The sequence below is a fragment of the Miniopterus schreibersii genome, assembly GCF_964146895.1.
Source record: "Miniopterus schreibersii genome assembly, chromosome: 15".
NCBI classification, from domain to species: Eukaryota; Metazoa; Chordata; class Mammalia; order Chiroptera; family Miniopteridae; genus Miniopterus; species Miniopterus schreibersii.
The window spans coordinates 21126457-21149463 of record NC_138115.1 but is presented as its reverse complement, the minus strand read 5'-3'; the positions used below and the strand labels follow the sequence as shown (position 1 = coordinate 21149463).

At 36.9% G+C, this 23007-nt stretch overlaps 1 protein-coding gene across 1 annotated transcript in view; it reads right to left on the bottom strand.

Annotated features, from left to right (window-relative positions):
* Window positions 1-23007, bottom strand: part of FANCD2 (FA complementation group D2) — a 58104-nt gene that overhangs the window by 34433 nt on the left and 664 nt on the right. The window contains exons 2-17 of the mRNA XM_081159655.1: window positions 20806-20900; window positions 18807-18947; window positions 17948-18015; window positions 17675-17778; window positions 17221-17281; window positions 15293-15345; window positions 13278-13356; window positions 10787-10911; window positions 9582-9669; window positions 8961-9065; window positions 8374-8474; window positions 7899-8007; window positions 7644-7679; window positions 3755-3898; window positions 1693-1827; window positions 98-229 (exon numbers count right to left, since the gene is read on the bottom strand). Coding sequence (XP_081015781.1) covers window positions 98-229; window positions 1693-1827; window positions 3755-3898; window positions 7644-7679; window positions 7899-8007; window positions 8374-8474; window positions 8961-9065; window positions 9582-9669; window positions 10787-10911; window positions 13278-13356; window positions 15293-15345; window positions 17221-17281; window positions 17675-17778; window positions 17948-18015; window positions 18807-18947; window positions 20806-20869 — 1545 coding nt within the window. The 5' untranslated portion in view covers window positions 20870-20900. The remainder of the gene's footprint in view (window positions 1-97; window positions 230-1692; window positions 1828-3754; window positions 3899-7643; window positions 7680-7898; window positions 8008-8373; window positions 8475-8960; window positions 9066-9581; window positions 9670-10786; window positions 10912-13277; window positions 13357-15292; window positions 15346-17220; window positions 17282-17674; window positions 17779-17947; window positions 18016-18806; window positions 18948-20805; window positions 20901-23007) is intronic.

Below are 23007 nucleotides of genomic sequence, written 5' to 3'. Positions count from 1 at the left end.
TTAGAGTACGAAATAATTGTTGCTAACAGAAGCTCTCTCTCAGATATATGCAAAAAAGAAAAATGATTCAATATATGTCCACTGAGGGAATAGATACCTTCACAAAGACAGCATTCAGCCTCATAGCAGATAGGTTTAGAACTACCAGCTCTAGGAGTACATCCAATGCAATATCAACTTCTGCTTCACTCCCGCTGCAGATATGGGTCACTAGGGCACCAATCACTTCCTATACAGAGAAGAGGCAACAAGACAGTATGAGGCAAAAATACGGTACAGCCATCTTAAAGGGGTTCAGGCCTGAGGCCATTCCAATCTCAACTAGGTTAAAATCTCAATCCACCCTATCCCATCACCTAATTTTATTATCTAGTTTTCATTAATGTTGGATTCAGGAGGTTTAGGATTATGCCAAATCTAACTACACTACCATCCAGTCATTTCTCATAATTATCTACAGAGTGAACATTATCTAAACTAGTGATTTCCAACCAGTGTGCCGTAAGAATTTTTAAAACACGTAATACCTGACTATTTAGCCAGGGATACTGACCTCTTTTCCCTTAGACTGTCAAATTAAAAAAATGACAACAGCCAAACACAGCAATAGCCATTTGGTGTGAATGAATCAAAATTATACCTATTTTTTGTCAGATTAGTAAAAAATATATTTTTTGGTGTGCCACAGAATTTCATTAATTAATTTATGTGTGCCAGGAGGTTAAAAAGGTTGAAAACTGCTGATCTAAACCCTCCTGATTTTTCTACATGGAATAGTATTTCTCTTTCTCATATGGGTTAAAAAATTACCCTTTAACTTGTGGTTGTATTTAATTTACTGAAATTTACTGAAAAGATGGCCTTCGAGGATCTAAAGGTTTTGGAAGTTTTTATCTGTTATACTTGTATGTTTCAAGCAAATGTGTCATAATAGTGTTTTTAAGATAATAATATGGTTTGAAAAAATGTCTCAAATGCCATTCTTCTTTTCCTTTATACTGCTGCTCCATACCAAGTCATTTGGCTTCCTCAGCTGCAATAGCTAGCTCACATCAGCTCGATCTATTGCCAGTTTAAATTTATAAAACTTTGTCTTCATTTTTAAAACTTCCATTCAAATGTATTTTAACACTGTTAATAATAGGTGTAGCACATATAACAAATACAAAATAAGATACTTTGCTCTTCATTTTCATAATCGCTTCCTACAAGTATAGCCCTCCCTCTGTGGACATGTGCTATTAAATTTTGTTTCACATTCATAGGAATAGGGTTAAACCCTCAGGCTTTCTCTCTCTTTTTTTTTGCCACATTTTTTCCTTTAGGAAACTCCAGGATCAATTGGCAGTTATTTACAGCTAAATTTTAAGACTGCAACTCCTGTACTGTGACAACCTCCTGATAATCTCAGCCCTTTAAGCCACAGTTTATTCAGAGCACACTGGATCGGAATCTTCATCTTAGACTCAAAGAATTTTAAGCTCAAAACAGAGTTTGATCCTCCAGCCCAGTCTCTCCCTTTTATCAAGACTATGACTAGAACTAAGTTTTCCCAACTCCCAGTTCAGAGCTCTTTCTCCTTCAATGCCTCCAATCAACAAGAAATAAACATCAGATCACATGCAAGTCATTTGGAATAGCATGTGACTTTCTTCCCTTTCCCTCCTTTCCAAAATAAATATTTCAACATACCTGTTGGCAGTAAGTGTCAAAAAACTTAAATGCATATTTGTATAGGAGACTGCCAAATAAAATTATACTCTGGTCTAGGGAGTGCAACAAATTCTGAGCCAGCGACAGAATGGACGGACAAACATCCTTAAGAACCTTGAGGGGGAAGAGGTGAGAGAAAAAAAGCTGTGGGATTAAGTTATTATAGCACCTAGAGTTGCTAACCCTTATAGAATGTGAGATATCTTCCCGCCAACTCTCATGTTAACTAAAGAAACCTTCATCTTTGTTTTACTCAGACTAATCCTTCATCATTCTGAATTTTCTCTCCAGATCAATGGAATTTAACATATAAATAAGAATTGACCTTGAAGCTCAAAGAAGTTAAATTACAAGTCTAATAGCACTGTTTGTATCTGCCCAATTTGGGATTAGAATCTAGATCTTCTAAATCTCAATTTCCTCACAAAGTTATACAGCCTCCTTAGCAATATAATAGGTTTGCTCTGCCTTGGTTATAATTTGAAATCAATCTATAAGGTTCAATGCTAATTAAACTGATTTTTTTTTAAAGAAGACCAAGAAGAGAACTGGTCTTGTCATACCAAGAAGGCATTAATGGGTCCAGAGTAAAAAACCAGCTATTAAGCCCAGCTTCTTTACTGATATCATCACAATAAAAAGAAAATCTTAAAATTAAACAATGAACTGGGTATAATGCTTTACTGAGGAAAATACAGTAAAAAATTATATATGGTTTCTTCCCTATGGAAAATTATAGCCCAAAACATATATTATTGCCAGAAATAAGCACAGAAAGAATGGCAAGATAAAATAATACAAATATTAAGTCCATTTCTAAATATAAAATCTTAAGGCCCAACTACATATTTTCATTAGTTCCTAAGTCAGGCCCCAAACCACTGGTATACCAGTTTTCTAAGGTTTACACTGTTAATATCCTAAATATTCACCTGAAAACGCCATTCCTAGCTCACAAAATACTAATTTGAATGGTTTATATTTCAACAGGAACGATCACCTAAGGTCGGTGTTGAAAGGTTCAATAGATGCATGATTATAATGTCTCTACTAGCATTCCTCTGGTTCTTTTATGCTCAGGGTTTTTAAAAACTACTTAGGCCCTGGTCAGTGTGGCTCAGTAGGTTCCGCATCATCCTGTGCACCAGGAGGTTGCCGGTTCGATTCCCAGTAAAGGGCACATGCCCAGGTTGCATGCTTCATACCTAGTAGGAGGCGTGCAGGAGGCAGCTGATCAGTGTTACGCTTTCAAATCCATATTTTTTTTTCTCTCTCTCTCTCTCCCTTCCTCTATCTCTAAAAATCAATAAACTGTTCTTTTAAAGAAAAAACAAAAACTACTTAGAACAAATGCACAAGGTAAGTCTGTCAGGCTTTAGATAATACAGAGCTAGAAAAGTAAGATTCAAAAGTCTCAATCAGCTTGAATAATGGGCTGAAATTAACAAGATGAAATATAAGATAGGAGCTGTAAACCCTTCCATTTTAGGTTAAAAATCAACTTATGTAAGTATGTAATTAGAAGACCAGAATTAAAATACTTCCTATGAAAAAGAATTTGGGGTTTAAGTCTAATAAGCTCAACATAAAACAATTTTCGCTAAAAAGATGAAAAACAATCTTAGGTTGGTTTTATTAACATCATAATGTCTCCATCAAGGTAAGTAATAATCCTACTATGTTTTTGAATGTAATCTGTTCCGGAAGACCGTTCGAGTTCTGAAACGTTCAAAAACCAAGGGATCAACAGCCAACAGCTAGGCCTCAGGATCTTGCACTCAGTGGAAGTTGTGTAGCATGTTCGACTTCCGAGGCATGTTCAAAACTCAAAGCATTTACTTTTGGGTTTACGGCATTCATAAACCGAAATGTTCATCAACGGAGAAGTTCAAAAACCAAGGTACCACTGTATACTGAGCTCCCTGTCAAAGATCAACACCCAGCAAAATGGTAGTGTCAGGATTCCCACACTGGATAGGAAAGGTTAAAATGACCTCTCTATACCTTTCACAATAATGTTGTCTAATTCTCTGACACTTACCAAGTGATGAATATAGAATGTAGCCTGCAGCAGCTGTTCTTGAAAGCAGCCTGATCGAATCTTATTTCTTAGCACCCTTTCAATGTACTTCTTTGTCTGAGTGTTGGTGCTATAGATGATGAGAAGTATCACCAGGTCAAAAGTCTATTGTCAATAAATATGCAACAAGAGGAAAAAAGTTTAATAAATCAATACATTTACTACAATGAAATAGCAGCTCTCAATTTTTTTCCATTAAAATACAGAATGGATGACCCTCATTTGCTCAACATATCCACAGGAGTATCACCTACATTTTCACAAAACCCAGAATTATTTTCAGAGAAATGAAGTGTCACAACTATTAACCACTGGTATCTTTTAAGAAAACATTGGAATACAAGTGAAAGTGATATTATTGCACAAAGAACTTTAAATATCTTCACATTTATTTAAAAAAAGATTAAAGCACTTCCCAACTTCAGTATATATTTTATTAGGAAAATTACTTTGTGAAAAGTTGGACTATGAATATGTCAATATGAAAAAGGTTAAATTAATGATAGGTACTGTCAGAATATTATATAGCCAGTAAAAATAAGGCTATATTTTTTGACGACATTCACAACATATTGTGTAAAAATGTTTTAAAAAAAGCAACCTGCAAGATAATAATTAGAGTAAAACTCTATTTTTGTAAAAACAGTATCCAAGTCCATATATGTATAAGAGTGGGCAAGTCTGTACTCACACACATCAACAGCTTGTGTATGAACAGGAAAAAAATCTAGAAGAATGATTATCCTTGAAGTATGGGACAGAAAATGGAGGAAACTTTATTTTTTACATTTTTAGATTTTTTGTAGGTCCCCCTCCAATTAGCTTATGTTACCTATGTTAAAGAAGAAAGTTTTAAAAAGTCAATCAAGACAAAGAAGAGTAAAACAAACTACTTGGAACTCACAGTCAACAGCAAAAAACAACCCAATTAAAAAATGAGCAGAGAGCCCAGCCGGGCGTGGCTCAGTGGTTGAGCGTCGACCTAGGATCCAGGCAATCGGGGTTTGATTCCTGGTCAGGGCACATGCCCGGGTTGCGGGCTCGATCAATGGCTCTCTCATCGTTGATGTTTCTATCTCTCTCTCTCCCTCGCCTTTCCTCTCTCTGAAATCAATAAAGACCTATTTAAAAAAAAAAAATGAGCAGAGAGCCTGCTTTGGCCGGTGTTGCCCAGTGGTTAGAACATTGTCCTGCCCTCCAAAGGGTCTCGGGTTCAATTCCTGGGCAAGGGCACGTACTTGGTTGTGAGTTCCTTCTCTGTCTCTGGTCAGAGTGCATGCGGGAGGCAACCAGTCGATGTCTCTCTCCCACATGATGTTTCTCTCTCTCTGTCCTACTCCCTCCCTCCCTCCCTCCCTCCCTCCCTCCCTCCCTCCCTCCCTCCCTCCCTCCCAATCTCTCTGAAAAGAATTGGAAAAAAATATCCTCAGGTGAGAATTAACAACAAAAAGGGGGTAGAGAAAAAGTAAAATAAATAAAAAACAGGCAGAGAATTTCAACAGACATTTTCCCAAAGACATACAGATGGCCAACAGGTACATAAAAGGTGCTCAACATCACTAATCATCAGGAAAATGCAAATCAAAACCACAATGAGATATCACCTCACACCTGTCAGAATGGCTATCATAAAAAAAAAAATCAACACATAACAAGTGCTAGTGAGGATGTGGAGAAAAGGAAACCCTTGTGCACTGTTGGTGGGAATGTAAATCGGTGCAAGCCAATATGGAAAACAGTATGGAGGTCCCTCAAAAAATTAAAAATATAACCGTCATATGATCCAGCAATTCCACTTCTGAGTATTTATCTGAAGAAAACAAAAACACTAATCTGAAAAGATATCTGCATCCCCAGCACTATTTACAATAACCAAGACATGAAAACAACCTAAGCATCCACAGATAAATGAATGGATACAGAAAATGTGGCATAATATATATCTTGCCATTTGCCAACAACATGGATGGACCATTAGGGCTTTATACTAAGTGAAATAAGTCAGACAAAGACAAATAGAACACAATCTCACTTATTTGTGGAACCTAAAAAACAAAACAAAGCAGAACATCCAAGCTCATAGACACAGAGAACAGATTGGTGGTTGCCAGAGGTAGGGAGCGGGGGATGAGCAAAATGGGTCAAAAGGTATAAATTTCCAGTTATAAAATAAGTCATGAAGATATAATGTATAGCATGGTGCCTATAGTTAATAATACTGTACTATATATTTGAAAGTTGCTGAGAGAGTAGATCACAAGACAAAAATTTGTAACTATGGTGACCTGTGGTGATCATTTTGCAACATATACAAATACCGGACCATTATCCTATACTCCTGAAACTAATATGTCAATTATAAATAAAATATTTTAATAAAGGTTAGATGTTCTAATTTAAAAAAACAAAAATAAATTACTTGTGACATACCTTCACGGAAGGCCCCACTCATTTAGGCACCAAAATTGAGAATCATTTACAAGAGAACAGAATACATCTACTAAAAATGACAATAAAGAATGCAGTAGCATGCAAAAAGTATACGACATAATATCAAGAGGAAAAAAATCTGAATGCAAAATTATATTTATACAATGATTAGATATCTGTAAAAATAGGTATGCAGGTGGCCAAGGGTCATGCAAAAATAAAAACAGTTGTGTTAGGGTATTTTGATTTTGTCTCCCTACAAAAAGTTACTTTTTCACTGCTTTATTCAATATCATAAAAGCTTTAAAAATACTCATCATGCCCAGCTCGGTGTAGCTCAGCAGTTGAGCATCAACCTAGGATCCAGGAGATCGTGGTTTCGATTCCCGGTCAGGGCACATGCCCAGGTTTCGGGCTGGACCCCCAGCCGGGGGCATGCAGGAGGCAGCCAATCAATGACAAGTCTCTCATCATTGATGTTTCAACTCTCTCTCTCTCCCCCTCTTCCTTCCTCTCTCTGAAATCAATAAAGATATATTTTTTAAAAAAATACTCATCCGATAATTAAATAATCCAACTAACGAAAACCCCACAAAACAAAACAGATTCCAACTAAAAAAAAAATCCTTAAAGGAAACTAATTAGTACATAAAAAATTCAATCATCTGGCTTCTTGACAGAAAATATTTCCGGAATTAAGACAAATTCAGTATCATTGCCTTGACAGTGGATGGATTCACTCTGATCAGGTCTGCATGGGCAAAGAGAACTACAATATGGAATGCAATTATCTTATCAATTCTATCTGGTGAGAGGGAGGAAAATCAAACAGATACAGGGAACTGACTGATGACCCAGGTGACTCTTCAACTTCTCAGCAGCAGGTACTTGGCTTCTTTGACCTCAACTCACTATGCTTGTTTGAAATGTTAATATTTTCCCTTATGGATATTTTGGGTTTAATTTATTGCCAGGATAAATGAGTAGGGAAGACCATCTGGAAAGTCGCTCCTTCATATTATCTTCCCCAGACAACTCATTTTTTTTTTTTTAATCATCACCTGAGGATATTTTTTTCCACTGCTTTTCAGAGACAGTGGAAGGGAGAGAGAAACATCGATGTGAGAGAGACACATCAATTGGTTGTCTCCCACACTCGCTACAACCAGGGCGGGGATTGAGCCTGCAACCGAGGTATGTGCCCTTGGCCAGAAGCGAACCCAGGACCCTTCAGGCCTCAGGCTGACAATCTACCACTGAGCCAAAACAGCTAGGGCCAGATGACTCATTTTTATTAGAGCAGCTAGAGAAGACATGGAAGGGATGACTGGAGGGTAGAAGAAAGAAAGCAGGGAAAAAACCACACACTAGCCAATTTCACTAATTTTAATATTTAAAATTCATAGTAAATTAACATTACCTTGTGTTCAGACTCTGGGGCAGTACGTTCAATTGCCTGGAAAAACAAGGGTCACAAATATATTACAACATATTTGTAGAACACTTCTTACCTTATTCAACATGCCTTGGTCCTCTTATCTGAGAACCAAGCAACCACTATCTATCATTTCTACCTGAATGACTTTTATTTCAACTTACCTTTCTTTACTTATACATGTCACTAATTGTCACCCATTTCCTCCTTAATATTTAAAGTTCCAAAGATCTCACTCACCTTAATCCAGGCTTCTGAAATGATTTTCTCATATCTAACAGCTGACTTTATTACATCAAAGAGAAGAAAAACACAGTCCTCATCACTGTTTTCTTGATTTCCTGAAGAACTACAAGTAGCAGAAGGGGAATAAAATCATTCTTCCACTTAAGAACAACCTGTAAGATCTGGGTTCTGATTTACTGGCCATGTACCCTGGAACAAGTCCCAACTCATGTGTAAAATGGCTAATAAACTTGTACTGTAGTCTATCTGGGAGTGATGTGAACAGCCATGAGAATACACACACACACACACACACACACACACACACACACACCCCTTGAAAAAATGTACAGTATTACATGAGTGTAATATTACTGCCATTATTTATAGTTGTAAGTATTAAGATCTGCTATCCTGGCTTCAGGATAAATGTCAAAAACATTCCTTGCCTATGTGAGAAAAAGAATGGTAACAGTCAATAAGCTTATACCGTGTTCGGCCTTTATTTTTCAACTTGCTTTGGGAAGCCTGAAACAATGATGGCAAAATACAATGCTGCAGATCCAACCTCTCCCGAAGTTCAGAAATTACCTGTGGAAAACAAACATTAGCTATGTGTTCTGCTTGTGCATAGGAGATAGGCACAGTCCACTCTCTCAACAGAACCATAACAATCTCCTGAAGGACTGAGGAAGTAGAATTATTAAATGTTAGACAAAGTATTTTGAAAAAGAGTTGATGAAAATAGCTAATGCAAGTATAGTATGTCAGGCCCTTCAAAATTGCAGAACTTGAGGTATTACAATGAAATAGCAAATGTAACCCGTAGCAGCTTATCTAGAACAATAAATCTGGTCAGTAGCTCCATTCTCTCCCCTGAGTACCATCTGGATTAGTGAGCATTATAAACTAGTTTGGGGACAGAGAAGAGCAATTAGAACCTATTAATTTAAATAATTTACCTTCATCTAGGCTAGTCTTTTTTGATTGCTGAGTTTCACAAAGGTACCACTGCTCTTCACTGTATTCTCTAGGATCTAGCACACTATTAGTGTTTGTTGGGAAGTAATAAGGTACCTCAAGTGCATCCGTGGCTGTTACGGAATGAAGAATGAACTTGATTATCACAGGTAAGTCGTTCAATTGGACAGATGACAGCTTACCCATTACCAACTGGCGGACCTAAACATAAAAAAGCATGAAAACCTTAAACATTTTCATGTTAATACTTCAACCTAGTACTGACTTGGTAGGTAAAATAAGAAAAATCACTTCTCTAAGTTTTCTCACATATAATTTAGGAAGAAAAAAGCACCTTGTTTTATTTTTTCCCAAATTACAAGCTTTCAATTGTTAACACCACAGCTTCTTGTGATAAATGTGTGTTATCATCTTACAATTTGGAGCCTAAATTTTCCACTGGCTAGAGGAAGGTATAAAAAATTATTATTAGAGCAGCTGTAAATAGTCAGGCAAAATAGATTACCACTAAAACTTACTGCTTAAAACAGAGCAGTGAATCTGTCATAGTATGGAACATGAAATTCATCGAAAAGAACAAGAGATCAAATGTCATTCAATATTGTTTCAAAAGGAAATTTTCATTACATACAATTGCTCCAAGGCAATGACTGACTGACACTGATTGTGGAAGGTAAGAGAGCTAGTTCTGCTTCTGGAAAGCAGAATCTTTCCTACCTTAGACAGGAGCTGTGGGTCAAGTCGGAGGCTGGAAAGGACATCGAGGATAGGGACAGTGAGTGAAGTATTCTCTGTTAGAAGGTCACTGTGAGTGGTGGAAAAAGAAAAGGTGTACAACTTTTAACAGAGCTGGGCAGGTAAGAACTTGGGAAAATCCCTTAGAGTATGGGAAAAAAGGATATACTTACTTCCCATTAAATCTGTTTATAGTGTGTTTCATTAAAATTGTTTTGATTAAAAATACATGCTCATTATAAGAAATTCAAACAACAGAGTAGCGAGAAGACACCCTCCCTCATCATCTCCACTACCCAAAACAAAGGTAACCCACTACTGAGTTTAGTACATATCTTTCCTGAGAAAAGAAAAAAAAAATGCTTCAATTAAAATGATGTGATAAATATGACAGATATATGTGCAGGGTGTTATAGGAGCACAGGGTAGAGAACAACAGTGGTAACTTCTAAGAGAAGGCTACACAAAAGGACAGCTGGAATTAAGCAGGCAAAGTGGATGGTACAGTGTTATACCCATAGGGAGCATCCTGCCCAAAAGCATAAGGACAAGCGAAAATTTTTGGAGGTAGCTTTGCAGACAGCTACAGAAAAGGACGTATTACAAACCAAATTTTTTAAAACTACTACTACCAAGATAAGAAGCTGCCTTAAAACAGACACACTATTACAAAGCGATATTGTTCTCCCCTTCTTCATTACTGCCCTACCAATTACTATTTTTCACGTAAATGATAGTAAGCAGTGAGTTTTGGCAATGGCTCTGGTGCAGCAATGTGCATTAGAATCATTTAGGAACCAAAGAACGTAGATGTTTAATACGTGCCACAAATGATTTGGATATGCAGTCATGACTGAGGACCCCTTGGGTGGAGGAAATGCTAACAGAACAAAGGGATCATATTTAAGTCTCCACAGACCAAATTTATATACCTAATCCTAAGCCAGGCTGCATATTTACAATAAATAAACCTTTAAAAGAAAGTAGATGGATCTACTAAATATAGACTCATTATTAGAAAACCAAGTCAAATCCCACACCCTACTCATTGTAGGTAAGAATCATCCCCTTTTCTATAAAAAAGAATAAATTACTACTACTTTTTTCATATTGCAGTGATAAGGCTCCCAGAGTGGAGCCTTGCTTAGGATGGCAACAGTGGTAACTTCTAAGAGAAGCTTACCCACCTGAGTTCTTTCCCCACATCAGCATGCTGGGAATCCCCTAGGATCTCAGGTAGGCTGGTGATAAAGTCATGCTGAAGGTACACTGGAGCAATACTGATCAGCTGCATGATCTTGGTGGTGAGATCCTACAGTGGAGGAGACTATTTGGATTGGAGCATATTACCCAAAGACTTCCTACTCATGAAATGTAGAGCTGGAATTATTTTATGTACAGCATGACAACTACACACACATTCAAGCTTGAAGCCAAAATTCAGAGGTAAATGACCCAGAAATTTACATACATGGGATGGTAAGGAGAAAAAAAAGTAACCTGGATGGTATATGACCTAATTGGTCTGTTATATATTTTATTTCATTTAATCCTCACAACTTTATAGGGTTTCTGTAACAACTCTCATTTTTAAAATGTGCGGCTATGTGTTGCTCAATGATACACAATTAATAAATGACAGACAAAATTCCAGCCCAGATGAAACTCGAAGACTCATGTTCTTCCAAGTAAAGATTAAACTTTGGAATATCTGACAAAAATTAACAGGATGATTTTAGGATCTCTGAAAAGAAAGGGCTTTAAGCACTAGGCTCAAAACAGATTCAACTTCTGGGGAGATTCTTTCTCCTCCTGCCCCCCTTTCCCTCTGGTAATCACAATAATTGCAAAATTACCAGAAGGAAAGGAGGGTAGGGGAGGTAGAAGAGGGTATAGGATGGATAAATGGTAATGGAAAGAGACTTGACTTGGGGTGATGAACACACAATACAATATACAAATGATTATAGAACTGTACACTGAAACCTATATAATTTTATTAATCAATGTCACCACCCCAATAAATTCAATAAAAAGTAAAAAAAAAACACGTACTATCGGATTAACTACAATTTATTTGATTAATGATGCTGAATAATTTTTTCTTACATTTATTAAACATTTGTATTAGCTTTCTTGGGAATAACCTTTTAGAACCCTTACTTAGTTTTCAATTGAACTTTTTTATATTTATCCTTATGGTTCTCTTTTTTCTCATAATCACTGCAAATATTTTTCTCAAGTCTGTCATTGTCTTTTAATTCATGTAATATATTTGTGACACACAGAAATTTCTACTTTTTTTAATCCTCACCAGCGGATATATTTTTTCCATTGCTTTTCAGAGAGAGTAGAGGGAGAGACAGAGAGAGAGAGAGACATTAATGTGAAAGAGACACATTGACTGGTTGCCTTCTGCATGTGCCCCGACTGGGGCAACGGATTGAGCCTGCAACTGAGGTATGTGCCCTTGGCCAGAATCGAACTTGGGACCATTCAGTCTGTGAGCCAATGCTCTACCACTGAGCGAAACTGGCTAGGACAGAAATTTTTACTTTTTATGGGCTTAATTCAACCACTCTTTACTTTGTGATTTTATTTATAATCTCTTCATTTATATCTAAAGATCACATGATGCATGCAAAATTTACTTTCTGTATTTTTCTATCCAAATTTTTAAAATTTAATAAAATGGAAAACAAATTTTTCTTAAAAAAAATAAAAAGAGTCAACTTTACCAAGGTGCTTGATAACAAATAACATAATTGCAAAAGCTTCCTGAAATTCTCCTCAATAGTATAATCCTCCTTCATCTCTGGTGGATGCCTAAAATCACGGATAGTAACAAACTCTATGTATACTATGGTTTTTGCAATACATACCCACCTATGATAAAATTTAATTTATAAATTAGGCACAGTAAGAGATTAACAATAACTAATAATAAGATAGGACAATTATAACAATGTACTATAATAAAAAAAGTTATGTGAGTATGGTCTCTCTCAAAATATCTTATTGTACTGTACTCACCCTTCTTATGATGATGTGAGACGATAAAATGCCTACATGATGAGATGTAGTGAGGTGAATGATGCAGATGTTATGATGTAACATTAGGCTACTATTGACCTTTTGGCAATACGTTAGAAGGAGGATCTATCTACTTCAGCTGATCCTGGACTATCAAGTCATAAAAGTGTTGACAGCTGGATGTCAGGAACAGAAATGTCAATAGTTGGGAAAATTTAACCTTTTCCTACTATACTTGGCTATGGGTAACTGAAACCACAAAAAGCAAAACTGCAGATAAGTGGAGACTACTGTATATAGTCAAATTAAAACATCTGCAGTGAAATATCGTGGTTTGGGATCATATCACTTTTGAGAAATAAAACACAGTTGAAAAACTAAATTTCTTCCCAAATATTTATTTAATAAATGATACCCAGCCATCATAAGTAGGTAAATTTCTCTTTTTTTGGAGAAACTTAAAGGGTGAAATACCCATGATCCTCAAATTATCAAAGCTGAAAAAAGTTACTTAGTGAATTTTAAAATGTGATTTTTTTTCTGTTTAGAATGGGGGAAAAAGAAACCCCTGCAAATTCTCAAAGTTTGGTTAAGTGTGGAAAATGCACTCTCTAAATCTAAAATAGAAAAAGTCCCAAAGCCTACCTTGCCATCCACAACTCTATCAAGCCATTTCAGTTGACTGATGATGAGTCGGGGCATGTTGATTCCATCACTGTTCACACTGAAATGTTAGGATGAGAAGACAAGGAACTTAGCCTTTCTGACTTATACAATAGCATGCATTTCAGCCATTCAATTAACATTTACTGAACATTTACTATGCCTTGTGCACTGTGCTAGACACCATGTGATACAAGAAAAGCATGAGTTTTTAACGGTAAATCTTCAAGTTTATTATTATTATATACAAAACTCTGTAAAAACACATATGAAGGAGAAAATTAAAATGACATATAATCCTGTCATCCACAGACGTCCATTATTGATATGCATATGTATACGAATCTATGTGTATGTATGTGTGGATGTTATCTTTAAAAAACAAACAAACAAAAAAACAGCCCTGGCTGGTGTGGCTTAGTTGGTTGAGTGTCGATCCCCAGTGGGGGGTGTGTGTGTGGGAGCCAACTGATCAATGTTTCTCATATCGACATTTTTCTCTCCCTCTCCCCTTCTCCCTCTAAAATCAATAAATACATTAAAAAAATACTAGGCTCCTGGAGGGGATCAATGAGGGTTAAAAAAAGGGGACATCTATAATACTTTCAACAATAAAGATAATTTTTTAAAAATACTAGGCTGAACTGTAAATACTGATTTGTAACCTGATTTTTTTTCCCTAATTAATGCATGGTATCAAATAGTCCTCTTTAGAATTTTTAATGTCTTCATGATATTCCATTGTGCAGATGTACCTAATTTACTTAACCAATCTCCTATAGTTGAACATCTCAATTATTTACAATTTTTTGTTACTTTGTTATTTTTTAAATTTTTTTCTTATATCTTTATTGATTTCAGAGAGAGGAAAGGAAAGGGAGAGAGAGAGATAGAAACATCAATGATGAGAGAGTCATTGATCGAGCCCACAACCAGGGCATGTGCCCTGACCGGGAATCGAACCCCGATCGCCTGAATCCTAGGTCGATGCTCAACCTCTGAGCCACGCCCAGCCGGGCAATTTTTTGTTACTTTGAACAGTAATCTTATCACTACTTTCATTCACAGTTATTACTTTAAGATAAATTAGAAGAAATGGTTGAGCATTAAAGGGTATGCAAAATCTAAGGTTTTGATACATACAACCTACTGTCCTTCAGAATGACTGAACTGATTTATATGTTCACCAGCAATGTATAAGCATGCCTGTTCATTACACTCAATAGGAAAGGTCCTTTGAGAATGAAAAAAATGTATTTACTGTTTTAAATGTATGTCTTTGATTATTAAAGAAATTAAGTATTTTTAAAATGTCTGATGCTCTTGTGCTTCTTCTTTGTGAACTGTCTGTTCATCACCTTTATCTACTTGTCTATTAGGCTGTTCATTTTTCTAAGTTATTTTTTTAAAGTAAATTTTTAAAAAAGTGGTGAGTAAATTAAAAAAAAAATGGTATCCTATAAAATTGAAAAGGTAAATAACAGTATTCAGGGAATATCTGGCTCCAGTCAATTGGCTCCCTTCCTTGGAGATAACTACTATTGCCAGCTTATTGTGTATTCTTCTGGCACTATGTATTCATATAAACAGGTGAAAAAAATTTTTTAATAATTTTTTTAAATTCTCATTCGAGGATATGTTTTTCATTGATTTGAGAGAGAGGAAACGAGAGGGGGAGAGAGAGAGAGAGAGAGAAACGTCAATTGGTTGCTTCCCGTGGATCAAACCAGAAACGTGGGTATAAGCCTTGCTTGGGATCAAACCCAAAACCCTGTGGTGCTTGGGACGACAGTCTAAACACTGAACCACACTGGCCAGGGCTACATAGATGACATGTCAAAGAAAGATACCCAGTAAAATCTTAGTAGTCATTTAAGAATATGGCATCATGATAAATATGACCTTCAAAGAAACGAATCATGTTTCGGAGTAATCTTTTCAGAGAGAAACTTACGTACATCAGGGTAATTTAAGCATTCCAGGATAACTCCACTTACCTTTCAAAAAGAAATTCTGGCAACTTTTCAAATAAGGTTTTGATAATGGCAGGCTGAAAAAGAAAACATAGGGAGTTAGGGGATGGTCTCAAAATACACAAAAGAAATGTATAATTAGCCGTAATTCCAACAAGTGCTCTTAGAGGAAAAAACCCTGCTATAATTGAAATTCCCTTATTATAAAAATGTTCACAGGAATACTGCCTATATTTTGAATACAAGCTACTGGAACACAAAGGTTTATCAACAATTTATCTTCTGAAAAACTGCAAAATGTGTATCAAAGCAATATTAAAATAATCAGATAATCAGCCCGGCTGGGCGTGGCTCAGCGGTTGAGCATCAGCCTAGGATCCAGGCTATCAGGGTTCGATTCCCAGTCAGGGCACATGCCCAGGTTGCAGGCTCGATCCCCAGTAGGGGACGTGCAGGAGGCAGCTGATCAATGACTCTCTCATCATTGATGCTTCTCTCTCTCTCTCTCTCTCCCCTTTCCTCTCTCTGAAATCAATAAAGATATATTTAAAAAATAAAAAAACAATCAGATAATCAAAATTATCAGCCCAAGGCCCTGGCCAATGTGGCTCAGTGGTTAGAGCTTCACCCCTTGCACCGAAAGGTCTCCGGTTCAATTACCGGTCAAGGGCATGTACTTGGGTTGCAGGTTTGATCCCGGCAACCACGATGTCTCTCTCACATTGATGTCTCTCTCTCTCCCCCTCCCCACCCCTTCCTCCTTTCCACTTTCTCTATAAAGCAATGGAAAAAAATGTCCTTGGGTGAGGATTAACAAAAAAACAAAACAAAAAACAAACAAAAAAAAGCCCTGGCCAGGAGGCTCACTTGGTTGGAACACTGTCTTGTACACCAAAAGGTTGAGGGTTCGCCCTAGCTGGTGTGGCTCAGTGGTTGGGCGTCAACCTAGGAACCAAGAAGTCATGGTTTGATTCCCAGTCAGGGCACATGCCTGGGTTGTGGGTGCGGTCCCTAGTGGGGGGCATGCAGGAAGCAACCAACCAATGACTCCCCCTCTCCCTTCCTCTCTAAAATAAAAACATATAAAAAAAAAGTATCAACCAACGAATGCATAAATAAGTGGAACAAAAATCTATGTTTCTCTCTCTCTCTCTAATATCAATTTAAAAAAAGATTTCCACCTGGCTGGGCATGGCTCAGTGACCGAGCATCAACCTAGGACCCAGGAGATCACAGTTCGATTCCCGGTCAGGGCACATGCCCGGCTTGCTGGCAAGATCCCCAGTCAGGGACGTGCAGGAGGCAGCCGATCAATGACGACTCTCATCATTGATGTTTTTCTCTCTCTCTCTCCCTCTCCCTTCCTCTCTCTGAAATCAATAAAGATATAAAAACATATTGAAAAATAATAATAAATAAAAGATTTCCAATGAAAAGGAAGAGATAAGAATACGGGGAGATTAACAGTGGGAGAGAAGAAAAGAGAAAAAATGGAGGACGGGGTGGGAGACTTCATTGTATACAGTTTTATAATTTGAGATGTTTAAACCATGTCAATGTATTGTCTACTCAATAAATTAAAAAATAAAGGAGAGGGAAAGGGCAAAAACAATTCAATAAGCAAATAAAGAGCTAAATAGGAGATGACACAGATGTGAACATGGCAGAGATATACAAAGTACTCAGGGCACACAGGATGAAACTTTTTGCAACAGAAAACGGAAGCCAAAGAAATAAGTGAGACTTCAAGATGTACTGGGCTAATCAGCTCAGTCCAAAGACAAAGACACTGCCCTACCAGATGCATTTCAGCAACCGGGATATCGTAAACTGTTGCAAACTGAAACCCTCCCATTAAGCCTACTCTACCCTATGCTCCAGCCACTTATGCTTGGGCATACACCACAAATCACAACCAACAAATGTTCACAGAATAAGTGGCACAGTCTCACCTGTAATATGTCAATTCCCAGAAGCAATTTAATGAGGCTCTTAGGGTAAGATGTGCCCATGCTGTAAAAAAAAGAAATTTGTTTTCCTTGTTTTAATGTTTCTCTTATTCTTTCTCCATAAAATTGGTTAAATATATAACCTTTAAAGAGAAACTAATCTGGTAGATAAGAAATACAGAACATTAGAAGATGGCTTTTAAGCCAGGGAAAAGTAGAAAATTGAAATTCTATCAATACAGGTGAGAAATGTTCTGGAAAACTCTCTGGTTCTTAGCCTTATAATTGTAAACTTAATAATTTACAAGTTAGGATAAAACTCTGAGGAAAAGAGAACTATAAATCAAACGTGAAATTCCAAAATACTGTATTCTGCACACACATACACCCCTGCCCTTCCTCACCAGTTAGTGTAACAGATTAAATTTCAGCAATGCTCCATGCCTACTCTCCATACCTGGTTTCCTCATCCTGCTGACGTTCACAAGGCAAAAGACAGTTCCTGAAAATGTCTTGGTCCTCAATGTAAGACTCCAGGCCACTAACAAATTCTTCTATTATCTTAATGGAAAAAAAAAAAAGACAGGTTAAGAGTAAGATTTTTAGTTTAACATTTGCTGTGGGTTAACTAAAAATCTTCTAGCACATTCAACTTTATGCCAATGCCTTTAAATTTCCAATTCCAGAGTACTGCTAGCAAAAGTAAAAGTGCCAGGGAGAAAATACATACTTTGGGATAAGACGGATGTTTCCTCAGAGTCTGAAAGAGTTTCTTTTGGAAAACAATTTGATCCACAGCTATGAGAAAAGAATACCTGGTCACCAGAGTCTTTAACATCTCCCACCATAGTTTACTTTCCTTAAGAATTAAGTTTCCTATCTGATGAAATGAATGAAGATATTTACAACCTAGTAGTCCTGGCCAGGTGGCTCAGTTGGTTGGAGCATCCTCCCGTACACCATAAAGGTTGCAGGTTCCATTCCTGGTCAGGGCACATACCTAGGTTACTGGTTCAATCGTCAGTCAGGGCATGTACAGGAGGCAACCAATAGATGTTTCTCTCTCTCTAAAATCAATAAAAACATATCCTCAGGGAGTAAAAAAAAAAAAAAGATATTTACAACCTAATTCAGACACAAATCTTCTAAACCCACAGAATAACAAACTCAGCTTTGACAGAGGATAGCTACTAAGTGTTCTAAAAAAGACATGCCATAACCTTAGCAGGATGAAATAATCTATGCCCCCAAAGCAAGCCCTTATATGCCTTATATGGATATATAAATTTTCTTCTAAAATTATTCTGATACAGATCTCACTGCTCTCAGGATATTAATTTGTTTTTCCCAAGAAAACACAAAGCAATACTACCATATAACATTCTTCTAAAAAAGGGAAGAATCAGAAGTACTTTACTTAACATGCATTTATCAGGACCAAAGACTATAACAATATTCTCTAAAAAGCAATTTCAATTTTATCCTTGTCTCAAGACGAATGGTCCTCCCATTTCTAATCTTCATTCCTTTCTATTTAGAAAACCCATGATTCACTATACCCAGAGAAAAGTATTAGACTGAAATATCACCTAGCTGATTCTGACTCTCTCCTGTTTTAAGAATAACTCCTGATGTCTTAAGAAGCTTTACAAAGGTACTGTCATTTTCTTCAACTTCATTATAAACATGAGATTTCTTTGTCTTTTTGGAGAGTGGTTGCTTCCTGGCATCTGAAAATAGACAAAATTTTTAGGAATGTGACAAATAGTAGAGCAAAGATAAAAATGTAAACCCTAGAATAAGAATCTTAAGAGGAAAGTTGATAGGTTCCTGAAGAATTATACTGGAATTGATAATGTAGTAAAATTTTATTTCTAACAATGGTTCAATAGTGGCTTCCAAACAAACAAACAAAATAATAAATAGAATTGTTTTCATCTATTGAGTTTTCATTTAATAATTCAAAATGTGCCACTTCTAACAAGAATAACCATGGAAACGTTTCCACCCAAATTCTAAAGCAGTCACGGTCTCTCAAGCTGATATCTACAAACCATTGCTCAGAACCACTGGAAAGCTTATTAAAAGTATATTCTTAGGTCACTTCCAGAGCTTATGCAATCAGTATTTCAGGGATGGGGCTTGGGAGTCCGAATTTTTAACAAGCTTTCCAGATAATAATCCTGATGCACACCAAAGTTTGAGAACCAATTATCTAGATCAGGGGTGGGGAAACTTTTTTCTGCCAAAGGTCATTTGGATATTTATAACATCATTTGCGGGCCATAGAAAATTATCAACTTAAAAATCAGTTATGAAAAAAGCTCCTAGATTTACTGAATTTCGAGTCCCGCCTGCTGGCAGGGCCAGACCAAATTATTTCACAGGCCATATACAGTCCACAGGTGCGGGAGATTCCCCACCCTTGACCTAGATGCAGGGGTACAAGAGTAGGGCAGGTTCTCCTGCATCATATCTTTGAGTATAAAGCCCAGACTGGTTTCATTCCAAAGCTTTCAACCCATGAGAATAAAACATAATTAACAAACAAAAACAAATAGGTGCTTGAAGTTAAACGATTACCTGCTCTTCTACCTTAATGATACAAGTTAAAATCGCCTTAATAGAGTAGATGAGTATAATAAATGAAAAAGACTATCAACTTCTTGTCAGAACTCTTAGGGCCTCTGTCAACCACATTCTCATATGAACAGAGTCTGTCTCTTTGCCTTTGATATGCTTGCTTTGATATGATGCCTTTCCTTTAAATCACTATCATAGCATTTATCTAGACCATATTTTTAAGAAAGGGGACCATTATTTTTTTAAAGGGTAGGGAATATAATGTATTTCTGTATCCCAGCACAATAGATAAGCTCTGTAATACTAACTCCTCTTATGGATGTGGAGACTGACACTCAGAGACTGTAGGCATGCCATGCCCGAAGTCATACACGGAATCAGAGGCAGAAACTCAATCTCAAATCTCCTGATATAGATTCTGTGTGCTCTATCCATTGAGCCTTAATGACTCCTAGCATTTGAAGGTAGGAACATCATATCTCTGTAAGTGCCTCACATGTTTTTTTATTTTACTCAATTTATTGGGGTGACATTGGTTAATAAAAGTATATGTTTCAAGTGTACAATTCTATAAAACATCCTCTGTATATTGCATTGTGTGCTTACCACCCAAAGTCAAGTCTACTTCCATCACCATATATTTGACCCCCTTTACCCTCTTCAACTCACCCTCATCTCCATTCCCCTTTAATAGCCAACATACTGATGTCTATGAGTTTCTGTTTGTTGCTTTCTATTTTATATCCCACATATGAGTGAAATCATAAGGTTCTTGTGCTTCTCCATCTGACTTATTCGCTTAGCATGATACTCTCAAAATTCACCCACATTGTTGAAAATGCAGTACTTTATCTTTTCTTATGGCTGAGTAGTTTTCTTTTATGACTGGATAAAGAAGATGTGGTACATATATATAAAGTAATAGTATTCAGCCATAAGAAAAGATTAAATACTGCTGCACACATTTGTTATAGGAAATAAAGCAACAAATGAGTAGATACTTACTAGAGGCATCTTCTGTCAGGGCTTCTTTATCCTCAGATTTTGATAGTCTTCTTTTGGAAACCATTTTGACCAGTTTTCTGCAGTTAAATTACTTTCTACAGCAAAATCAGAGAAGTTACCCTCTCAGAGCTCGATAAATTCTGAGAAGTTAAAGCTACAGCTCAAAGAAAACTACTGTATTCGAAACTGAACTGGTTCTCATGTTTACTTATGCTATCTAAATCCAGGTGTTGAGCAAATTTCAACCCCTATATCTGGTCAATACTCCCTTGCTTTCAAGACTTGTTTACCTACTTGCCTTTTTAGCCAGACCACTTCCTCTTTTTAAATCCTTACCGGACATGTTTTTATTGATTTTTAGAGAAATGAAGGGAAAGAGTGAAATATTGATATGAGAGAGAAAGATCGATCGGTTGCCTCCCATACGCACCCAGACCAGGGATCGATTCCAAAACCTAGGTATATGCCCTGATTGGGAATTGAACCCACAACCTTTTGGTGTACAAGATAATGCTTCAATTAACTGAGCCACCTGGCCAGGGCCAGACCACTTTCCTCTTGCTGAAAGATAAAAACCCCAATTCTCTACTTGACATTTAAGATCCTTCATCTTCTAGCCCCAAACTATACCTCTCCTTTAATTTAATAATCTAATACTACACATTACGGACTGTGCTAGGTGCTGGGTTTACAATAATGAACCAGACATGATGCCTGACCTCAGGGAGTTTACGGTATAGTAATAAGTAGTCTTAATGTAGTTAACTACAGCCATGCTTTGCATAAGGATGTTTCAGATGACAAACCACATATACCACAGTGGTCCCATAAGATTATAATGGAGCTGAAAAATTCTTATCACCTGGTGACATAAAAGCTGTTGTAATGTCACAGCAACAACACATTATTCACGCATTTGTAAATAACTGGTGTAAACAAACCTACTGTGCTACCAGTCATATAAAAGTATAGTGCATACAATTATGTACAGTACATAATACTTGATAATAATAAGCGACTATGTTATTGGTTTATGTATTTACTATACAACATTTTTTATCGTTACTTATACTATTTATATTTATTAAAAAAAGGTTTGCTATAAAACAGCCTCATACATCTGGTGTTTACTGCTTGATTACATTGCTTTCTCTTGTGCTTGATGTAATCTTGTGTTGCACAGTAATATGCTATACAAGCTTGTAGCCTAGAAACAAAAGACTATAACATACAGCCTAGGTGTGCAGTAGTAGGCTATACCATCTAGATTTGTGTAAGTGTACTCTACGATGTTTGCACAATAATGAAATTGTATATGGATGCAATTCTTAGAATGTATCCCCATGATTAATCAACACATGACCATATAGTTATGTGCTATAAAAGAAAAGCACAGACTGCTATGAGGGCTTACAAGGAAATTTAGTCTAGTTAGGGTGGTGATGATGAAAAAAGTAGCGATAATTTCTCAGGGATGATCTCTTTGAGAATGTGATTTTAAGCAGGGACCTGAGGGTTGAAATAGGAGTTAGTAGAAGAAGGTATGAAAAGAGTAGTACGAGCAGAGAAAAACTCAACACTGCAACAGGAAGGAGGTTGTAGAATTAGAAATGAGACTGCAGAGGTAGGGGAAGGCCTGAACCACAGGGCCTTCTAGCCTATCCTGTAAACCAGAAAAGTGTTGTTTTCACCCCAAATACTCTTATCCACCTGGAAACTACTACTCATCCTTAAAAGACTCAATTAAATGTCATCTTCCTAGAAAAATGTTCCTCCGGCTGGGTGGCTCAGTTGGTTGGAGTACCCTCCTATACACCAACAGGTTCGATTCCCAGTCAGGGCACATACATAGGTTGTGGTTCAGTCTCTGGTGGGGGTGCATACGATAGGCAACCAATCGGTGTTTCTATCTCTTCCTCTCTCTCTCTAAAAATCAATGAAAACATATCCTCGGGTGAGAATTTAAAGAAAAATGTTCCTCCTATCCCCAAGAAAGTTTGCTACTCCAGCTTCCCTGATCCACTAAGCTATCTAGGAGCCCTCACCACATCACACTAGGCTGTGGAGCTCCTTGAAAGCAGGAACCCAGTGTCATTTATTTCAGTATCCCTAGTGCCCAGCACAGGATCTGGTATATAAAAAGATTCTAACACTACTTGGTTAATGAGAATGGCTGGCACGCAGGTAAATACTAATAGCTAA